This window comes from Dermacentor andersoni, chromosome 8 (genome assembly GCF_023375885.2).
Source record: "Dermacentor andersoni chromosome 8, qqDerAnde1_hic_scaffold, whole genome shotgun sequence".
Classification (NCBI taxonomy): Eukaryota; Metazoa; Arthropoda; class Arachnida; order Ixodida; family Ixodidae; genus Dermacentor; species Dermacentor andersoni.
In genome coordinates this window covers 65,704,312-65,724,685 of record NC_092821.1, presented here as the reverse complement: position 1 = coordinate 65,724,685, position 20,374 = coordinate 65,704,312, and the positions used below count along the sequence as shown (strand labels likewise).

The window sequence follows — 20,374 nt, the reverse complement described above, 5'->3', positions numbered from 1 at the left end:
AAGAGTGGCCGTCGTCACGCTGACGCAGACTGCCTCTCTCGGATTCCTCTTGCGACTACCGACTGCGATGCTGAGAATTTTGACGACTGTCTCACTGCTGTTACTCCTACGTTCCCTGACGCGGCGGACTTTCAGCGAGAACAACGAGATGATGTTACCCTTAACCCATTTTTTGTCGCCGCCCGTACTTCTAAAGGCAGCGGTCGCTTTACTGTCCGTGATAAATTGCTGTACAAAACCAATTACTCCGGGCATGGAGCGCGTTTTTTGCATGTTGTCCCCGAGAGTCTCCGCTCCGACGTTCTACGTGCCATGCATGACGATGTGACATCCGGCCATTTCGGCTTCGTACGAACGCTGCACCGCATGCAGGAGCACTTTTACTGGCCCAAGATGTACGAAACAACCAAGCGCTATGTCGCTAGTTGTGAAACGTGCCAACGTCACAAGCGACCGACCACCGCAGCCCCGGGTCCCCTTCGGCCATTGACACCGCCCAGTACGCCATTCGAGCAAGTAGGCATTGACCTTTTGGGTCCATTCCCGTTATCTAACAACAAGAACCGCTGGATCATTGTCTGCGTAGACCATCTTACGCGGTATGCAGAAACTGCAGCAATACCGTCTTCCACCGCTGCTTGCGTGGCGGTCTTCCTGCTCCGTTCCGTGGTCCTTCGTCATGGCCCACCACGTGTCATCATCAGCGACCGTGGTCGCCAGTTCACGGCTGATGCCATTGAAGAGTTACATCGTTTGTGCACTTCACAGTTCCGTCATTCCACGCCGTATCATCCACAGACCAATGGCCTCGTTGAAAGGACAAACAGAACGCTGACTAACATGCTTGCCATGTACGTCTCCTCCAATCATAAGAACTGGGACGACGTGCTGCCCTTCATCACTTATGCATACAACACGGCGAAGCACGAAACCACGAACTATAGCCCATGTCATCTCCTGTATGCAAGGTTACCGCGTAGCCCTCTGGACACTTTCTTACCCTTCGTTCTGCACGGTGATGATTCTGTATCGAAGACGTTGTGTCTCGCCGAAGAAGCGCGTCGAATAGCTCGTCTTCGTACTCTGGCCTCGCAAAGTCGTTCGAAAGAGCGATACGACGACCGTCACGTACCAGTATCGCTGCAAAAAGGTGACTTGGTCCTCCTTTGGACACCGCAACGCAAGCGTGGATTGTGCCAAAAGTTCTTGTCACAATATTCAGGCCCATTTGTAGTTGTGGACCGCCTCAGCGAACTCACTTACGTCATAGCTCGCCTACTGTGCAATGGTCGGCGATCAAGCAGAACTCAGCTGACCCATATTGCTCGCCTGAAGCCTTTCTACCCTGCTTGTCCATCCTGACTCGCCCCACGGGCTTCGTCTGCTTGCGGGGAAATGTAACAGATACGAAAGGCACCGACAAGAAGAGAAGAAAGAGAAGACGAAGAGTTTGAGAGGCCGGGCTGCGCTGCGATCACACTACGATCATCATCCATCGCCTGTAAATAAAACCATTTCTTCGCAACTCTTCGTAACAATATGTATCAGACCAACTGAGAGTGGTGTATTGGAACGCAAGTTATTAATATGCTCAATCAAGGTTAACTGTTCACTAAATACCAGTCCAAGAAAACGCATTGAGCTCACACATTCTATTTTTTTGCTTTCTTAAACTGATGACAGGATCGAAGGGCAGAATTCTATATTTGGTTTTAAGGACAATAAATATTAAATATTGTGTTGTGCACATTTAGCTGAAGCTTGATCATGTTCAGAGAAATATTTGTTTGCATTTACTAGAGTGTTCAAGAAGTTGTGACTGCAGAAAGATATGTTAGTGTCATCTACACACAGAACTATATCAGCTGAACTAGGTATACCGATATCACTATGAACTAGGAGAACCAAGGGCCCTAAAATGCAGCCCTGTTGAACAACCGTGGAACATATGCCAAAAGTAGATGGGTTATAGTTTACAACTGCGCTGCACTGTATTATAGACGATAAGTAACTTCTGGGGAATTCTCATGCTTCTTGAAGTTCAATGTATCAGTAATGGCCATTTTTGTTCGATTAAGCATATTTTTTGCGATAATTTCTTTATTACGTAACAGTGTTCTAAAATTGTTCAATATAAGGAATAATTCGATGCAAACATGTTCGACATTTATTCAGGTTTGACTTTACACATGAGAAGTCAAATTCTTCATCCTTGCAGGACAAATTTGGTTAGTGCCGACACCTAGGGCATATTATACCGAGCAGTCTCTTTCTTATACTCTTCCAGTATTATTAAATAAATTAAACAAAAAATTGTTTGACCCCTTTCAGCATTCAAGTCATGCTATTAAGCGATTTTTTCTTAGCAAACTTACGTGGTATTGCACTCAGTTTAAAGCTATAGCACTTTTGTTTTTTCGTTTCCCCATAATATGTTATTTGTTTATCTTATTGCCTATGTCTTGTGCTGCAATGCGTAGCGTTGCTTTTTACGAAGTGTTTTGTTACCTTGTTTCAGTGTTTATTTGGAAAATTGAACATTGTTGCCTGTGTACTGTACTGCCAAGTTGATCAAGGGGGCAGGACCTCTGTCAAGCTTACGAGCTTCTAGTCTTGTCTCACTCTCTGTCCAAGAGAAAAATAAAGACTGAATTGAATACTGTGCCGCTTCGTAAATAACATGTAGAAACACGTTGGTCCCATTAGGCTCCTAAACCATTGCTAAAAACACAACTAAGGGGCATAATTTAATGCTTTGGTGTGAGGAAAAGTCTTAAAGTATATGTACCACAACATTGTCATTTTTATTTTCCGAGAAAGGGATTATATGCATTTACTAAAGACGTATTTGTATGTGCACAACCCGTAAGACGGCATGTTACTGGTATGTTCATTTGTGCAGCAATTGATGCTAGAAGATAACTCTTTAAGAAAGATCTCACGTTATAGTTGTAAACCTTAAATGGGCTGTTACAAACTTGTTTTCTGTATCGCGGTTATACAGTTCATAGCACAGATCTATGCTTTTTAGCTAGAACACAAAGGAAAGCCCAATACTTTTCTTGCCTCTGTTGTTTTCTTCTACTCGATACCCCAGCCTTCTCAAGGTGTCTCTTCCTAAATTGCTCAGCTTGATTCTCTGGAGTTGGCTTCTTCCATGAGCTCCCGCCAGCTTTTGCCACATGTTGTGGATTATGATGCTACTGGCACATGCCATTTCAAAACAGCTTTTGCAGCCGCTAGAAATCCATTTTGGACCAGTAAAACAGACATTCGGAGCAGATTGTGAAAGTAATTGCAAACTATATTATACGAAGTTTTTACAGTGGGCAGGTTATGTGAAAGCAGTAAGTGGTTACTCACTCATAAACGCAATCCAAACACTAAAAATCACCCACCACTTCATCACAGCGCTTAGTATAGACTGTGACGAAGCGCTGGTGCCTAGGGTGCGCTTAAAAACAACTTCAGCGGCTTAGAAAAGCATGAAAGTACTTAGACATGCTACGACGAGACTTCGGAGGAGTTGTGAGAACATTCAGCGTTATCTTGCTGCCATAAATGCAGTCTTTAATCTGGACCACTCTGTGGAAAACAACTATGTTAATCATACAGCACAAACTAGTACCATAGGCGCACCCTACTTCTTTACCTCTAGATGGAACCCGCTATATTTTTGAAATTTTCGCCATCCCACGAGGCCATTATCTCCACATTTTAGAAGTCCGTTAAAATTTCGGTAGCGGTAATTTTGATAAAACAAATGCCGTCTGTGAAAATAGTTGCTTGCACAAGCAGTTTATCTGCTCTGGCAGACAACTTTTCAAAAGAACAGAACGGCAAACAAAATTTTTTTTTGCGATTTATAGTATATAATTTATAATTAAGATTTTCACTGATCCTATAGAAGACAACAAATTTTTCTCGATTCTTCAAGAACATTTCCGTTCCGAGATAATTATAAAATTTGACACGCTGATAGGCGAGGGTCTAAACGAAAACCCACACAGATCCCCCAAACATCCCCACAATTGACGTAGCTTATTATGTGGAAATGTCAGCTGATGGCGGGCAGTAGTGCAACTGCCAGAACCTCCGCCAAAGTTCTAGGCTGGCGTGCTACATAATCAGCTACCTCACGGGGAAGGTTTGTCCGTGTTGGCACTTTCACCTTTCAATGTTAAATTAGCATACTGAGTCGCCGACCAGAATTATGACTTTCTCACAAGAACATCCGAATAGTTGTGCGGACAGTCTGAAAATGGCAACTTTAGTGGGCAAAAAATTTCACTCTTCTTATAGCACCAGCGGCATGAAAAATGTACTTAGTTTTGCCCAGTGCTGCGCTTAACTGGTGTCCTGGGGCACTATAACATAAAGCTATTCCAAACATTTCTATTCAAATTCTGCAATCATCCCTCCGTCACTGGCCAACAACTTTCTTTAACCACCCCCACTTCGCCTGTGTAATACGCAACGTCACGAAAACCGCGGTAACTCCCCATCTGATATGATGTGAACACACTGATTATGCATGACTGCAAAGAACAAAAGAAAAATAGTTATGTCTGATTCGACGCCTTTTCGCCATTAGATCTCGGCTATTGGTCAAAAGTTTTCGGGCTGCAACCACTTCACCTGCCTGCCACGCGACGTCACAAAACCGCGAAAACTCACCGCGTCAAAGTGACGTGTACGCGTTAAAGATGCATTAATATGCCGAACAAAACTGAATTTTTCTCTGAATAGCCGCAGGCTGTTCCGTTCCAAAAGGAATAAAAGATGGCTGCCGCCGATCGCTCAGGCACTGACTATTCGCATCTGCCGGAGAGAATGGGTTTAATTGCGTACAATAATACTTTTTGCGTCACTGTGTAACGTTTTCGAGCACTTTAGGCACGTTTACGACTTCGTTCTGCCAACTCTTTGCTGAAGATCCGTTTTACCGTCATTCAAAAGCTTCCGTTGGATGCCGCCCCGATTGTCGACGAGCCACCGTAAACTAAGGGAAAGCGGACCAATCAGAAACGGCAGCAACACCCTCTTCATGCGATTATCGATTTTCAGTGCAGTGGCTCGGCCCCATCGAATCCCTCTCCACTTATGCGTGCTCCTCGCCTCTTGTCAGCCAGTTAGATAAGACAAGCCGCTCAGTGTAGGCAATGTTATTCGTTTTTCAAGCAACCAAATGTGACCTCCTATGTACTACGAGGAGAGCGTTTGATTTGTCAGTTCAGACAACCCTGCGGGTGACCGCCCGATGCCTGCGTCGGCGGTTACGCAAATTTTACGTCAGGAGATTGGAATAAAAACTTATTGGAATAGTTTAACGTTACAGGGCCCCCGCATGATCAAACTACCGCGACGACGGACACCGAGGAGGTGTTCCGCTTTCCTTTGTCTCGCAGCTCAATGCAAATCGCACACAGTAAAAAATGTAGATACAGTAGAACCTCGTTCATATATTTTCGAAAAAACGCAAAAAAATATACTAACTAGGAGAACGTACGACTTGAAGTAACTAAACACTAACAATAAAAAATATACCGACACACGAGTGCCGGCAACGCGTACCTACGGCGTCGACAAAAGGCGTCTTCTGCGGGGTCCGCGATTCGCATGGCTAACGCAGTAGTAGACGCCGCGGTTGTCTCCATCTTGTACGGAGCGGCGGAAAAGGAGGACATCGAGACACCCTAGCATCCGCTAGAGAACGCTCCTCCTCCCTCGCCTGACCCCCATGCCTCACGCGCGCTCGCGTGCGCGCCGCTCCTTCTCTCATGCTACGATCGACCCGATCCTAACATTTCATTTCGCGCAGCATAGTGCCGCGTTGCTATACTGCGCGATGCTATTTTTATACTCTGCTTTTCTTCTCAACTCTCTCTCCCTCATCTGTGCTGTGCGAAAATCCTGAAGCTGCTATTGAAGGAAGAGGACCAAAACGAGTCTATGGCCAGCAGTCACCTTAAGATGCCTACAGGTCAAATGAAGCGATTACTGGCGTACGCCTCAGATGCCCAATGCATGCTGCTGATTGCCTGACAACATTGTTGAGAGCTCAGTTCAGCTGAGGCAAGGATGTTTGGACAGCTTGAGATTGAAGAGTCGACTGGTTTTATTCAAGAGTAAAAGTAGGTTTTCCGTGTGGCTGTGGTGGCGTCCCTGTCGGGCAGCCACTCCGGTTACAACAGCAGGGGGCAATGACTCCCACAGCGAGACACACTGGACTTCTGGAGCAAGGGGCACTGACACCCACGGCGAGGCACTGCTTAGTGATGGATGGTCGCTAAAAAGGATCCCTTGTAGAAAGCCGGAGGCTTAGGTGTGAATGGCTGAAGGAATGAAGAGTTAATGTTCAAGATAGGTTGGTTTTATGTAATCGAATGACACTGTCTCTGCAGTGAATGTCAATATTCAAGGTTTTCTCTGAACATGAAATCACACGAAAGGGTCCTTAATTAAATTGGAAGGAGTCAATGGTGGCTCGATAGAGTCGCGCCACAGAAAAACGGGCGCAACTTATCTCTAAAGAGTATTTCACAACTTATCTCTAAAGAGTATTTAGTGTACATAGGAGCTTCAGCTCACCTGGTCTAAACTATATTGCAATATAACTAAAAAACTTGTTAATTAATAATATATTTATTTCCACAATATGTGCCTACATAAATGGTACCCTACTTGACTTTGGTATGCTGATGTATCATGTGTCAGGTAATATCAATGTTTTCAATTGTTTCAGTACATTGTTAAAAGACAATGAAATAGTTTGTCACATTATGCTGAAACATGCTATGAGTTACCTCGGCAGCTCAAGATATCTGAGCGTACAGTAACGCTTGCACAAAAGAATGTCATGCAGCATGCTGTACATACATACATATTCCCAGTTCAGACTTTACGTAATACAAAGAAACCTACATGGCTGAACTGTTTGGATAGGTAAATGCTATTTTGGTTCACAGTTACAAAGAAACTTTGAAAGAACCTGCGCTGAAATAGTCATATGTTGGCACAGGTGCCTCTCCACGTGGCCGTAAAGTGCCAAAGCATGAAGGAGTACATGTCACCAAAATGGCTTAGTGGATGTGGAGGTAATCCTTAGGAGCGGAACTTGCCAGAAAGAAAGATATTGCCTCGCGTGTTTACCTATTATATGTCGATACGTTGTTTCCGAATATACATCTAAACTAGTGGTGTGAAAAATTAATTAGGAAGATTAAGTGGAATGCAGATGGAATAGTGTCAGAAGCGAAACAAGTCAAATGTAGAATATGTTTCAAATAGTTTTCAAGAAATGAACAGCTATTATCAAAATATTATAAAACAATGTGCACATCCGGCTGTTGATACGATTGGCAAGTTCCTGTTGTTCCCCGGCATATTATGAAGCACTGTTTACTAAAAGCACAACTAGAGTATAAAGGACAAATCAGGAATTTGCCCGCACATAGCAAGTGCAAACAATCCCGGTATAGCCAGGAAAGTGTAGCTCGCTTAGCAATGTATACACCCTCTATCAATCACATGATCACATTTTAAGCCTATGCTATGGCCACGGGTGTGAACGGGGTTACACACATAATGCTTAAAGTGGTTGAAGGCTACTGGAAAATATGTGTTTACGAAGTGCCCATTCGAAGCATCAAATATTCACACTAACTTAATCAAAACAAAAACACTTCTTGAATTTATTATTTTGAGAACATGCCCTGTGAACAATGTTGTTGGTGGGGAGATTCCTCACGAGAGAGTGGCACAACTGCAATTCGTAAAGAATTTTTACAAATGTCAAAAAACACGTTTGGCCCAATTTCTTGCCTTCTGCACATAAACATATGATACAGTGCAAGTGTCTCTGTATGCTCGATTTGAAATGTACATTTTATATAAATATTTCTGCAGATTTATGTCTCACCAGTGGTTACACGAATGCTGATACATTTCTTGAAATAAAATGTAGGAATGAATTAGGCATGGGGCACCTGACGTTTGACTTAAGACGTAAATTGATTGTGTATATTAGTTATAATAAGTGCCTTTTGTGCTAATATTTGAGTTCCAACTGCCGTCACTCAACTTCTCTTGAAGCCCCTGAAAGACTAAAATACTAACATCTCTATATTGCATGCTCTCTTTCAAGTATTAAAATACAAACACACAATGATGACTCGTTAAACAAAGGGTTTTATTTGGTGCTCTGATAAAACAACCAGTGGAAAGCTTATTGAACAATGAATTGCTCTTAAGAACCCAGTTGCAAAAAAAAAAAACCAAACAGGCGTGAATAGAGTAAGATCAAAAGAATCTCCAGGATGAACCACGTAAACCGGAACCTAGATGCAACAAAAACATGCATTGGCCTAAAAGAACAAGTTCACATGTACCAAAAGAGAATACTGGGACAAAAGAAAGGCATGCGAAGAGCTTAGAATCAGATCAATCAGATATCTGTAGTGTAATAATAATTATTAATGAAGATACATAGTTCGTAGGGGCATGCGAACAGTATTGTTTGAGAAAGGATTGAACGTGGATTACTTTTCGGATAATGAAAAGCCACAATATAACAAACCTTGCTGATTTTACCGTCTTCATTATATCAAGGTTTAACTTTTTACATATTTTCTCGGCTATAACGGTTTTGTGTGGGACAATTCTCAATTTATTCTGCTCTATTCTTTCTGACATGCTGACAAAAGATCTAGAGCAAGTACGGCAACTTGAAAAAGTTTCCCAGGACTCCTTTAAGAGCACATCGAGACATTTGTGCTACCTGATGCAGAACACTATGCAACATGCTACACGTCTGTAAATTTGTAATTTGGATTCTAGTTCAACGTGGTTGTTGATCTACCCTACAATATCATAACGCTGTGCTCTCTTATGTCTGCTCAAGTGATGAAAGTGCGTAAGACTTGGAGCATGTATGGTCGGTCACCTGTATGAATGCACTGTTGTACCTTCATGCAAGTCTTCAACGAGAAGCTCTGAAGGCATGAAGGGCACTGAAATGGCTTCTTGTCTGTGTGGGTGTGCAGGTGTTTCATAAGGATGGCCTTTTCTGAGAAGCTCCGAGAGCATGAAGGGCACTGAAATAGCTTTTCCTCTGCGTGGATGCGCAGGTGTCTCATAAGGTTGCCTTCTGATAATCTCCGAGAGTATGAAGGGCACTGATATGGCTTCTCACCTGTGTGGATGCGCAGGTGTTTCATAAGCTTGTCCTTTTCTGAGAAGCTCCGAGAGCATAAAGGGCTCTGATATGGCTTCTCATCTGTGTGAGGGCGCCGGTGGCTCATAAGCTTGGCTTTTTCTGAGAAGCTCCGTGAGCATGAAGGGTACTGATATGGCTTCTCGCCTGTGTGGGTGCGCAGCTGTCTCATAAGGCTGCACCTTTCTGAGAAGCTCCGAGAGCATTAAGGGTACTGAAATGGCTTCTCCTCTGTGTGGGTGCGCACGTGTTCGTTCAGGCGTTTCTTTCGCGCGAAACTCCGAAAGCATGAAGTGCACTGATATGGCTTCTCGCCTGTGTGGGTGCGCAGGTGTTCGTTCAGTCGGTTTTTTCGCGTGAAACTCCGAAAGCATGAAGTGCACTGATAAGGCTTCTCGCCTGTGTGGGTGCGCAGGTGGGCTTTTATGCTGCTCTTTTCTGAGAAGCTCTGAAGGCATGAAGGGCATTGAAATGGCTTCTCACCTGTGTGGGTGCGTAGGTGCGTCGTAAGCCTGCCCTTAGATGAGAAGCTCTTCGAGCATGAAGGACACTGATATGGCTTCTCACCTGTGTGGACGCGCAGGTGTTTCTTAAGGTTGCCCTTTTCTGAGAAGCTCCGAGAGCATGAAGGGCACTGGAATGGCTTCTCCTGTGTGTGGGTGCGCAGGTGTCTCTTAAGGTTGCACTCTACTGAGAAGCTCCGAGAACATGAAGGGCACTGATATGGTTTCTCACCTGTGTGGACGCGCAGGTGTTTCTTAAGGTTGCCCTTTTCTGAGAAGCTCCGTGAGCATGAAGGGCACTGAAATAGCTTCTCCTGTATGTGGGTGCGCAGGTGTTTCTTAAGGCTGCTCTCAACTGAGAAACTCCGAGAGCATGAAGGACACTGATATGGCTCCTCGCCTATGTGGGAGTGCAGGTGCTCTTTCAGGTGGGCCTGTTGTGAGAAACTCAGAGAGCATGAAGGACACTGAAATGGCTTCTTGCCAGTATGGACGCTGGCATGTGTTTCCAGGCGAGTCAGTTCATCAGTCTCACAGCCATATAATTGACGTTGGTGGAGGCGTCCTTGCTTCAAGTTGTCACATCTGGCAGTTGACAGAGGAATAGAAAGCCTCGATGCTGCAAAAATAAAAGTAAGTAAAAGTTGTGAAATGCCAAAGAACAGAGATGCTAAATTTAATTACAAGTTTTGCTTTTTTTATTTCTGGAATCTTGAGAGTGATTTCAAGTATGATTAAACAAAGAACTCCTTATGGCCCTTCTTAATTTAGCCAATATTTCTGCATCTGAATGCTTCATGACCCTGTCTGTGAAGTCCACCAATAAAAATTATTTTTTGGAAAGCCAAAAAATTACAGTAACAGAATGTGGGGTGTTTCAAAGCTTTTGTAGGTTTCTACAGCTCTTAGAGAAAAGTGTGAAAATGCTTTGACCCAGCTTGCTCTGCCATCCTCAATAAGCAAGTATGCCCTACTGAACGAGACAGTCAAAGGTCGAGAAATGGCATGGGACCTTCTTGTAGGATTTTATAGGTGGTTTGTAGGGGAGCTAAACACTCTTTAATAGCTGGCAGAATTGTGCCAGCCTGACCTTCTACTTTAGATGTAGTAGCCATTGCATTTGTTCGAACACTTTCAACAACGGTCACAGGGATGATGGAAAAAGGCGGCACAGAATAAGTTTTGAATCATTTCCTTCTTAATGTTTGCCCAGATGCTGCAGCAATGTCAGATTTTCCTTCTCTCTGCCCTCAACTCGATAATTTCTACCTTCACAGTCAGCAGCAGACTCTGCCACTTTGCCTAGACGTCATGCAACAATGAAGAAAACGCGCAAAAACAACATAACGAAACGACCACAATAGCTGTGGAAGGGAGCATAGCAGTGCAGGCCTGTATAACTTTTTGTAGGGAAGTGCCAACCCTCGGCTTGGTTGTGTGGAAAAAAAGTGAGCTACTTTGACCCTATCTATCTCACTGTGGCAGTAGAGCTGCGCAGATGGGCTAAACCATTTTTGGTGGTGTTGGAAGACCGCCGGCCACCGCGCATGAAAGCGAACTTCTGGGGCATTATTATGCTTCTTGAAATTCAGTACATCAGTAGTGGCCATATTTGTTCTATGTAACCATATCTTTTGCAATAATTTCTAGTTGTAACAGCGTTTTAAGAAATGGTTCGATATAAGGAATAATTTGATGTAAACATGTTTGACATTTAGACACGTTTGACTTTACACATCACAGAGATGTCAGATTCTTCATCCTTGCAAATATTGTGCCCCTTTGTAAAGAACACGTAGAAACACATTGGTCCCAGAGGACTCCTAAACCTCCACTGAGAACAGAACCAAGAAGTACAAGTGAATGCATTGGGGGGAGGAAAAGGGTTAAATATACAAACCACAACATTGTCATCTTTATTTGCGGAGAACACGGTTATATGCATTTACTAAAGATGCTATTTTTGTATCAGGGTGTCTACCAAGTTGACATTTCCAAATTCCCTGAGTTTTCCAGGTTTTCCCTGAGTGCCTTTGCAAAATTCCCTTAGTGATGCAGAACTATGTGTTATGTCAAGACAGGCTGAAACCATATTGCCCGATGCTGTCACTCTCTAATAAGCATATGAAAAAATTTTTAAAAGACGACTTAATCCACTCTGAATACTAAAGAGGAGTGTTCGTGTTATTCAAAAAGAGAACAGAAGGGAGGGGTTAGTAAAATGCACAGCAAATAAAATATATTCGAAAAAAATATCAAATCTTGTCGGACATTCTCAAATACGAATAAAAAGGAGATGCATACAGAAGCAAATATTTTCGAATATGAGCTATTTCTATCAAATGATAGCAAGCTCGATGGTATGAGGTCCGAACTTTGTCAGAAGTGAGATTCTCTCTCAATCGCTGGTGTGTCGACCTCAACTCTCCTGACATACTCTTAGCCCCCGAACAACACCTCAGTGTTGCGTTCATCGCTTTAAAGAGTTTATCTTGGTCTGGATCAGGAACACCTGCCTCTCGGCGTAAGACAACATTGTGGTTTTTGAGCTCAAGCTCCTTGAAAGAAGCGGGGACACACTTCGTTTCCCGTTCATTCATCAATGCATAGGTCCTTTCTGTTCTTGTCCTCCTTCCGCCACTCGTTCACCCCACGGACCATTTGAAGCGTCTTCTTGGTCAGTTGCACAGTCTACGTCCGATTTTTCGAACTCCCTAGGGGCCGCCATAACGGCAGAAAAATCGGCCAGTTTGAAAAAATAAATGCCTGTCATTTATTGCCCTTAAGGGCTTAAACCGCCACAGGCACATTCGAAAACGCTCTGAAGGCTTGTCGGTACACGTATTAGGTATATCGGTGCTCGTACTGCGACAGGAAATAGCGGGTGTACGCGTGTATAATTAAGAAATGCATACTGTGTCCCGTGGCAATAGCCCCTACCCACGCTTGTTATGCTTCACTGCAATACACGTGCGTATGCTTCACCAAGTAACACTTCTGTATGAAGGCGAAGCTGACTTTCGGGAACCAGCATTATGCAACACACCGTGCTTTCCAAGCTTCTAAGCCAATCGCGAGGATCAAAAAGGCGGAGTCCGTGCCGTTGCTGACAGCAACGAATTCTTTCAATAAAAAACACGGAACACAACGGCATGAAGCTTCATAGCGAACGTCAAAGCAGCTAGGCTGCCAGCGGATCTGCGTGCGAGAGCGCTGGTTCGAGGCAGCGAGGTAATCAATATGGCAGCGGTGGTGGCTTTGATTAATTCCGTTTCGGACCTGCGGTCACGGCAAAACGTCCGGAAAATGGGACGGCGAAGAGTTCTTGCGTCCGAAATTTCAGACGTTCTGATACATTGACTCTATGGGGTACGTGGCGGTGCCGCAAAGCCATTCAAATTATCGGGAAACCGGAAAGTCGGTCATCGACTGTACACTGGCAACTCCTCCGGAAGACGACATGCCGTCAAAGACGATTCATTACGATTTCTGTCTGTTACTCGAGCTAGCATTACCGCGACTTGCGAACCTTTCAATAATATCTCAGCTAATTTTCCCTGACAGAGGCCCAAATTCTCTGAGTTTTCCCTGACTTTTTCCAGACTACTCAAAATCCCTGAGAATTCCCGGTTTTCACAGTTGGTAGACACCCTGTGTATGTGTATAACCTGTGAGAACACATGCTCCTGGGATGTACATTTCTGCAGCAATTAATGATAGAAGAAGAAAACCCTTTAAGGCCCCGCATTGTTGTTGTAAACATTAACTGGGCTGTTACAAACTTGTTTTCTGTATCGGGGTTATCCAGTACATAGCATAGATCGATGCTTCTTATCTGGTACACAAAGGAATGCCCAAAACTTAGTAAGTAATATCTTACTGCATCATGGCTAATTATTTGCCTGGTTTAAGCTGTTTCTTGCATCCGTCAGCACCACTATTTTCTCCTTTCCCCTGCAGCCAAGAGGGTGACTGCTGTCTCTTTGGTTGAGTGCATGTCCCAGGTGGCATCTGAGGGGGCCTCAAGCTGCTCTCCTCTGCCCTTCATCACTGACAGCGTGCACCTCCATTCCTCTGTGTGGTTCGGCATCCACATAACCGACATCCCCGTTGTCTTCGTACACCTTGTTAAACGTCTTGATTCTTGCCGTTTTTCTTCCCGGGGGATACTCTGTATCCACATTGCACGCTAGTGCCGTGACTTTGATGTTGTTTCATATCTGCAACGATATTCCTTCCTTGCCTGTCTTGTCTTTGTTTGTTCTTCTACTCTGTATCCCAGGCTTCTCAAAGTGTCATTTTCTGGCTTGGTGAGCTTGAGTCTCTCGAGTTAGCTAATTCTATAGGGTTTCACCAGCTATTCCGACGTGTTGTGGACTGTGTTGGTACTGGCACTTGCCATACTGGAGCAGCTAGAAATGCATTTTATAGCAGTAAACCTTACGATCAGAGCAGGTTGTGAAAGCAACTGCAAACTATAATAATCAGTTTTTACATTGGGCAATCAGTTTTTACATTGGGCAAGCTACGAGAAAGCAGTAAGTGGTCACTCATTCAAAACACTAAAAATAACCCACTCCTTCATCGCAGTGCTTACGATAGACTGTGACGAAGCGCTGGTGCCTAAGATGAGCCTAAAAACCACTTCAGTGGCTTAGAAAAGCATGGAAGCACTTAAGCATGGTAGGACCAGACTTCGGAGAAGTTTTGAGAACATTCAGTGCAATCTTGCCGCTATGAATGTATTAGGATTGACCACTCTGTGAAAAATAACTATGCTAATAATGCAGCCAGCCTGATATAGGCAAACCTCCTTCTCTACCTCTCTAAATACAATTGGCTATTTTTATTGTTTCTTTTTTTTATTTTTGCATTCCCACAAGGATTTCTTCTTCACATTATACAAGTCCTTTAACGTTGAAGTATCGGTAATTTTGATAAAACAAATGCTGTCTATACAAATAGTTGCTTGCATAGGTAGTTTATCTGCCCTGGCAAACAACCTTCGAACAAACAGAATGGCAAACAAAAATGTTGTCTTTTTTTTATTTGATGACTTACGGTATCTATATGTTTATATTAAAAATTGGAGTGATCCTACAGAAGAAAACTAATTTTGTTTTATTCTTCAAAAACAGTTATGTTCCAAATAACTATCAAATTTGACACCCAGTAGGGTAACTTCACATTCATAGGAGGGGGTCTAAAGAAAACTCACACTGATCCCCACAAACATCCCTACAATTGACATGGCTTATTATGAGGAAATGTCAGCTGGAGGGCAGTAGTGCAATCACCATAAGCGCTGCCAGAGTCCTAGGAAGGCGTGTTACAGGATGACCTACATCACATGGACAGTTTGTCTGTGTCGGGACTTTCACCTTTCAATGTTAAATTAGCAGACTGAATCACCGACCAGTATTATGGATTTCTCGCAAGAACATCCGAGTAATTGCACGGGAAGTCTGAAACTGGCAACACTAATGTCAAAAATAATTTAACTAATCATTTAAATAAAAATAAGAACAATTTAAATAATGGGCTCGGTGGCACGACAGCCATGACAACAGCCGCTTACCTGCGACGCCTTTTCGTTCTGCAGGTTTTGCTCTGGTGTGGCCCTCGACCACGCGACAACGGATGCGCTGGCGATATCCCGGAGGTCTCTTGGCTCCCGGCTTGGCCAGCCGCAGCAGATGACCTTGATTTGCCACACCGGACGAAGCGTACCCCACCGACATCACGAGGGACTGCTACATCGCCGCGTGCGTCTAATTGTCGTACAAAAATCCCTCACGTGACCTGATCCTAGGTGCTTAAGGACAGCATCGTTTAGGGATTTTTGAGAAGGCGCGATGCTGGCGCCGAGCGACGCCGTGGCGTGTTCGTCCTCGGCGTGATCGTTCTCTGGACCGCGCGTTGTTCAACATTGCTCATGTAATCGTGCGTGCGTTGCTTGTGTGTTGGTTGTAGGTTCTGTGTTACTTGGCGGAAAGCCGTGAGTAGTGGCGGTGCGGCAATGCGGCTTTGGCCTCGGTGAGCTCTGGCACTACAGAATCTGCGTTGTGTGACCCGTGCTTTCTTGAGAACCCGGCGGTGGTGACAATTGAAATATCGAAGTGGCCTAGCGCCTCGGCAGCGAAGTTCTGCGAACCGCGATGTGGCGTCGCCGTGTCCGACTTTGCTTAACGGACATCGAGGGATGTGCTGCTCGCTGCAAGTCATGTAAATGCAACTGCGTCGACCGCCCACTGTTCAGCGCTGAATGTGTGTTTGGTGTGCTGTGCTTGAAACGAGTGGTGCAGCCGTGCAGCGGGGGTGGCGGAGGAGCAGAGTGGCTTAGGGTTTGCGCGTTCACATACATGTGCTCCCGTCTTGGTCTCATTAACGGCTGTCGCGGGATTATGGTGTGCTAGCTCCTTGCCTAGTATGAAGTTTACGACGCTAACACACAGCATGTTCACGTTTTTCCGCGCTATATGTCATTTGCATGACGGCCGAGTTGAAAACGAGACATATAGTGGTCTTTGCGTTTGTGTGTTGTAAATTACTTTCTATTGTGGAAGTTCTGGGAGTCTTATTACGCGAGGAGTGCGAACGTAAACATAAACACATATGCGTGTCTGAAATTTTGAATTACCCATAATGCCCTTTACGACTGATAAGTGGGCTACACGGCCTGTGTGAATCAGCTACCGTATGTTGCGACGCTCTTTCGTGTGGTAGACTGATGCATGGTGCGCGTTTATTTCTGTACTGTTGTAAAAACCATTTGTTTATTCACTCAATACAAATTTACGGCTTCTTCGCCGCAGTACAGCTTAGTTACGTGGTGAAGCATACTAGAACTGGGAGGGGGCCGTTATCAGCCAGCATAGTATGTCCACTTAGGTGACCTGAGAGGCGGCTGGTGCGCGACTGTATAATTTAAGAACTCTTATTATGTCCAGTGACAGTGGAGATCATAAACTGTAGCACCAAAGTAGTGGACCACTACCAGAACAAAGGCATGTAGTATGCCCATCTCAATTCTTGTGCTTATGCCAGTCTTATTTTTTACAGCAATAGCTGCTATGGGCTAACTCCCCTGGTTGTTCTGATGTCTACTGGTGTTGTCACTGGAATTCCCGAATTTCTTGCTAGAGTATTGCAAATAAAGTTCTCATTGTGCTGCGAGGATTTAAACATACGATCAAAAGAGTGGCAGTCCACAATTCTACATTTCAGCCACTCTGCTGAAGGTACAGTCGTGGTGAATACTGATCCCGGAGAGCGTGATCTAGCCAACAGGTGCCTAGATTGGCTAGCACCTGCTCAATGTCTGCATACTGTATATAGAGCTGGCATCCACACCTTCAAGTTCTTGCACATCACCTTCCCACTTGTGAAGGCAGTCCTATGTTAAGTTTTCTTCTTGCATGTGATGACAATGATTGGGTGCAGCTGCTTCATTAATCTTCTTCTAGTGCTTGGCTTCTCAGATTTACTGGATGGAGCTGTTGGTGTCTTGTTTTCCTCAAGCAAAGCGCGAGACATAGCAATGCGTAGCCCAAATATAGATTTGAGAAAACCAAAACGAATTCAGCAGTAAGAAGCTGAAGGGTTGTTTCGGTGTAGATCAGTGGCTAAGTCCGGATATGAAAGAGGAGGAAGAAAAGCCGAGTCTTTCCACTTCAACACTGAGGCACAACTCCCACAAATAAATAGGACTCTTACTTATTTAACTTTTTTAAGGAGATTACCGACTTGCATTGGCAAGTGTTCACACACTTCAGCAAACACTGCATGAAGTAAGCTTCCTGTGCATATTTCACCAGCTACTGCATCATTGTTTCACATTATGAGTGAAACTGCAATTTTCTTTATGCCACAACTTGCCCAATTTTGTGTTTTGCAGTGGGATGTTAGCAGTGCTAATAAGGCACCTAAATACTCCGATGAATAGTCATACAGAGAAAAAAGAAGTAAGAAAGCAGTGGCTTTTTGTGCGTAGACTATGCATACACCTGGTGCTCTTATGGTCATTTTTTCCCTATCCGCTCAGCCATTCTAAACAAGAAAAGTTCATACACAATTAGTTTATATACAGACCACAACTAAACCACAGGTATCGTTGGTAAGCAAAGTATATTTATTCGGTGACATTTTCTGCAGCCCTGCTATTGAGCTTTCCTTCCTTCCTTTTCAGCTGTGCAGGTTCACTAAGAAGTGATGATACAGTTTGACAATTTTAATCATTGAAAGACTCAGCGAAACCTTTTTCGGGTTGTTTTTTCTTGGTTTCAGACTCTGCACATTGCATTTTAAGGCATGTTTTCTGTGTTTGTTGCTTTTTCTTTATGGGTAGGGCATGTCAACATTTTTTACACCATTTCAAGTATGTGGTGCCATAGACTGTTCTTAGATGAAGTCTTGCCCTTTCATTCTGTACAATATGATGTCGGTTTTTTGTGTCCAAGGCCGTTTTACAGCGTGATTGTAGCATTTTGCTAAGTTTTGCCTCTGTCACCCAAGCTTGAAAGATTGCTACCCACTAGTGGTGGCATGACACATGCCACGTTTCTTTTTCAATAAAAGGAAGTCTGTCACTACTTGTCCTGTGCACTGGTTGCCTTTTGTCTCTTTGAATTGCAATTTGTTGCCTATATTTGCTCTTTTGTTGCATTTCAGATTAGGAATGGCTATCATAATTGACATTTAACCATATTGCACACAATGTGGATGATATATAATTGCAATCTATGGCCACCATAAATATAATAGAAGTTAATAATTCAAGAATAGTGCCTTTGCATGGTGGTCCAGCCATGAATTGTGGCTATAAGGTACCAGCGCTGCAGATAGCACTGCTTGTGCAGAATATAGTGCAGCTCTACTACTTTCAACCATCATTGTTTTTATCTGCATTTCTATAGCTCCAGTTTCTGTGAACAATACACATCCGGTGGAAGGGTGGCTTGCACCTGCAGTTGGGTCCAATGAATAGCCAAATTTCTGCCCGTTTTCATGTTATTAGCATATTAGTAAAGGCAGTCGTTTTTATAGTAGCCTGTTTGCCCAGTGTAGAAGCCGCTGCAGGGTGTCGGGATTTCATACACATCTTCAGCTTTGCAGGGGACACAGCATCTGGCACATAGTTTGTCACAGGCCATGTATTCGGGGCAAGTTGAGTTCACTCACTAGCAAAGGGAGAACCAAGCTTGTCAGATATGAAGTAAACCGCCTGTATACTCAGTGGCCTTCATTTCGTGTGACATATGTGGTTATAGCGACCCTTGTTTTAAGCACTTCTTGTCTAGCAGCGGTCGTTTGCTTTTTGAAACACTCAGGATAGCTTTCAGCAAGCTGGACAGGAATAACGCTGAAAAACCAGCAGATGTTAATTGTCGCACTTATTATGCGAAGCTTCATACAGTATGATGAGGGCGTAAATAAATGAGGGTGTTCCTCAAGGCCTTGTAGCACATGTTGCGAGTTTGGAGCAACATGATGTATAGCACTTTTTTGATCGCATGCTATAGGTTTAGCAAGTGTGGCCATGGTTGAAGTGCAGTGCAAGGTCAAGAAAACAGATATCTATGAGCAGCACCCTGGTAAGGAGACTCTGGGAAAACTAGAGGGAAGCTTGTTGAACATCTGGTTGACCCACTTGCTGGCTCCACCAGGCAAAGTATAATAAAGAGAAGGAAGTCATCAACACATCAGAAGGTTTTTACATATAAACACTGTGCTAAGGTCTTAACATGCCAACAAGTCTTAGTGCGCAGGCTATGCACGACGAACTACATATGCCTTCTGTTCGGACATTGCTCATTGTAACTAACAAGGATGGAGTGGACAAAAAAAGAACAGCAGCTCCATTAATTTAGTTTCACTGGTATCGACAGTGTTTTGTAAGCGTACATTGCCATACTCCCCAACGCCTTCTTGGGTGACATCAGCAAAGACCAGCTTGAGGCAAGGGGTAATAGACATCTTTACAAGCTAAAAATGCATGAATGCGTGGAGAGCACATTGTGTCCAAAAAGTAGGCACTTCACAGGGGCACTGGAGAAGGAACAGGTTATTAACAGTGGGCAAAGACAAGCTACTAAACACCCAACACTGTTGCCATGTAACGACCTCTGAAACAATCCCTCTTAAAGAGGAAATCATCTTTGTGTATCCATAAAGAGGGCAGATGGGCAAAGCCCCTTCAGTAATGCTGCCAGCTTCAAAAGCCTATTTTGCACATCCTGAATGCTTCCTTCTTAAGCCTTTGCTGGGTGCAAGCATTCTACTGTCCAAAAGCTGTCAATGAGAGCACTGTTGGTTTGGTGGCAATAAAGTTCAGAAGCAATTGCAACAAACCTCCCTTCCTAGTTGGCCTGGATGCTCACGGTGCTTATGAAGCGGCACCATGAGGCAAGCAAGGTGAATGGATGCCTCCAAGCCCTTGTTCGTTTATCACACTGTTCTGTTAGTAACAACCATGAGACTTGAAACCAACAAGCTCAAGCTCAGCACTCGCATGGTTACTGCGGAGGATTCATAAAAAGCACAAAAATAGAAAACTGAAGGGAAAGGATAAAGCACCATTTAACACTTAGTATTGCTACAGCCCACCCCCTTCTTTTATTTTGTCTGGTCGTGCTACATCTTTTTACTATATATAGGC

The 20,374-nt window shown here is 44.0% G+C and overlaps 1 protein-coding gene across 7 annotated transcripts in view; it reads right to left on the bottom strand.

Annotated features, from left to right (window-relative positions):
• Nucleotides 1–20,374, bottom strand: part of LOC129386809 (uncharacterized) — a 119,453-nt gene that overhangs the window by 40,732 nt on the left and 58,347 nt on the right. Inside the window, exons 4-5 of one of the 7 annotated variants that reach the window (XM_072289728.1) lie at nt 9,782–10,336; nt 8,171–8,339 (exon numbers count right to left, since the gene is read on the bottom strand). The exons of 5 other annotated variants lie outside the window; for them this stretch is intronic. In XM_072289728.1, the coding sequence (XP_072145829.1) occupies nt 8,302–8,339; nt 9,782–10,336 (593 nt within the window). In that variant the 3' untranslated portion in view covers nt 8,171–8,301. Of the gene's footprint in view, nt 1–8,170; nt 8,340–9,328; nt 10,337–20,374 lie in introns of those variants that run through there. One more of the 7 variants, XM_055075053.2, reaches the window with a different exon arrangement.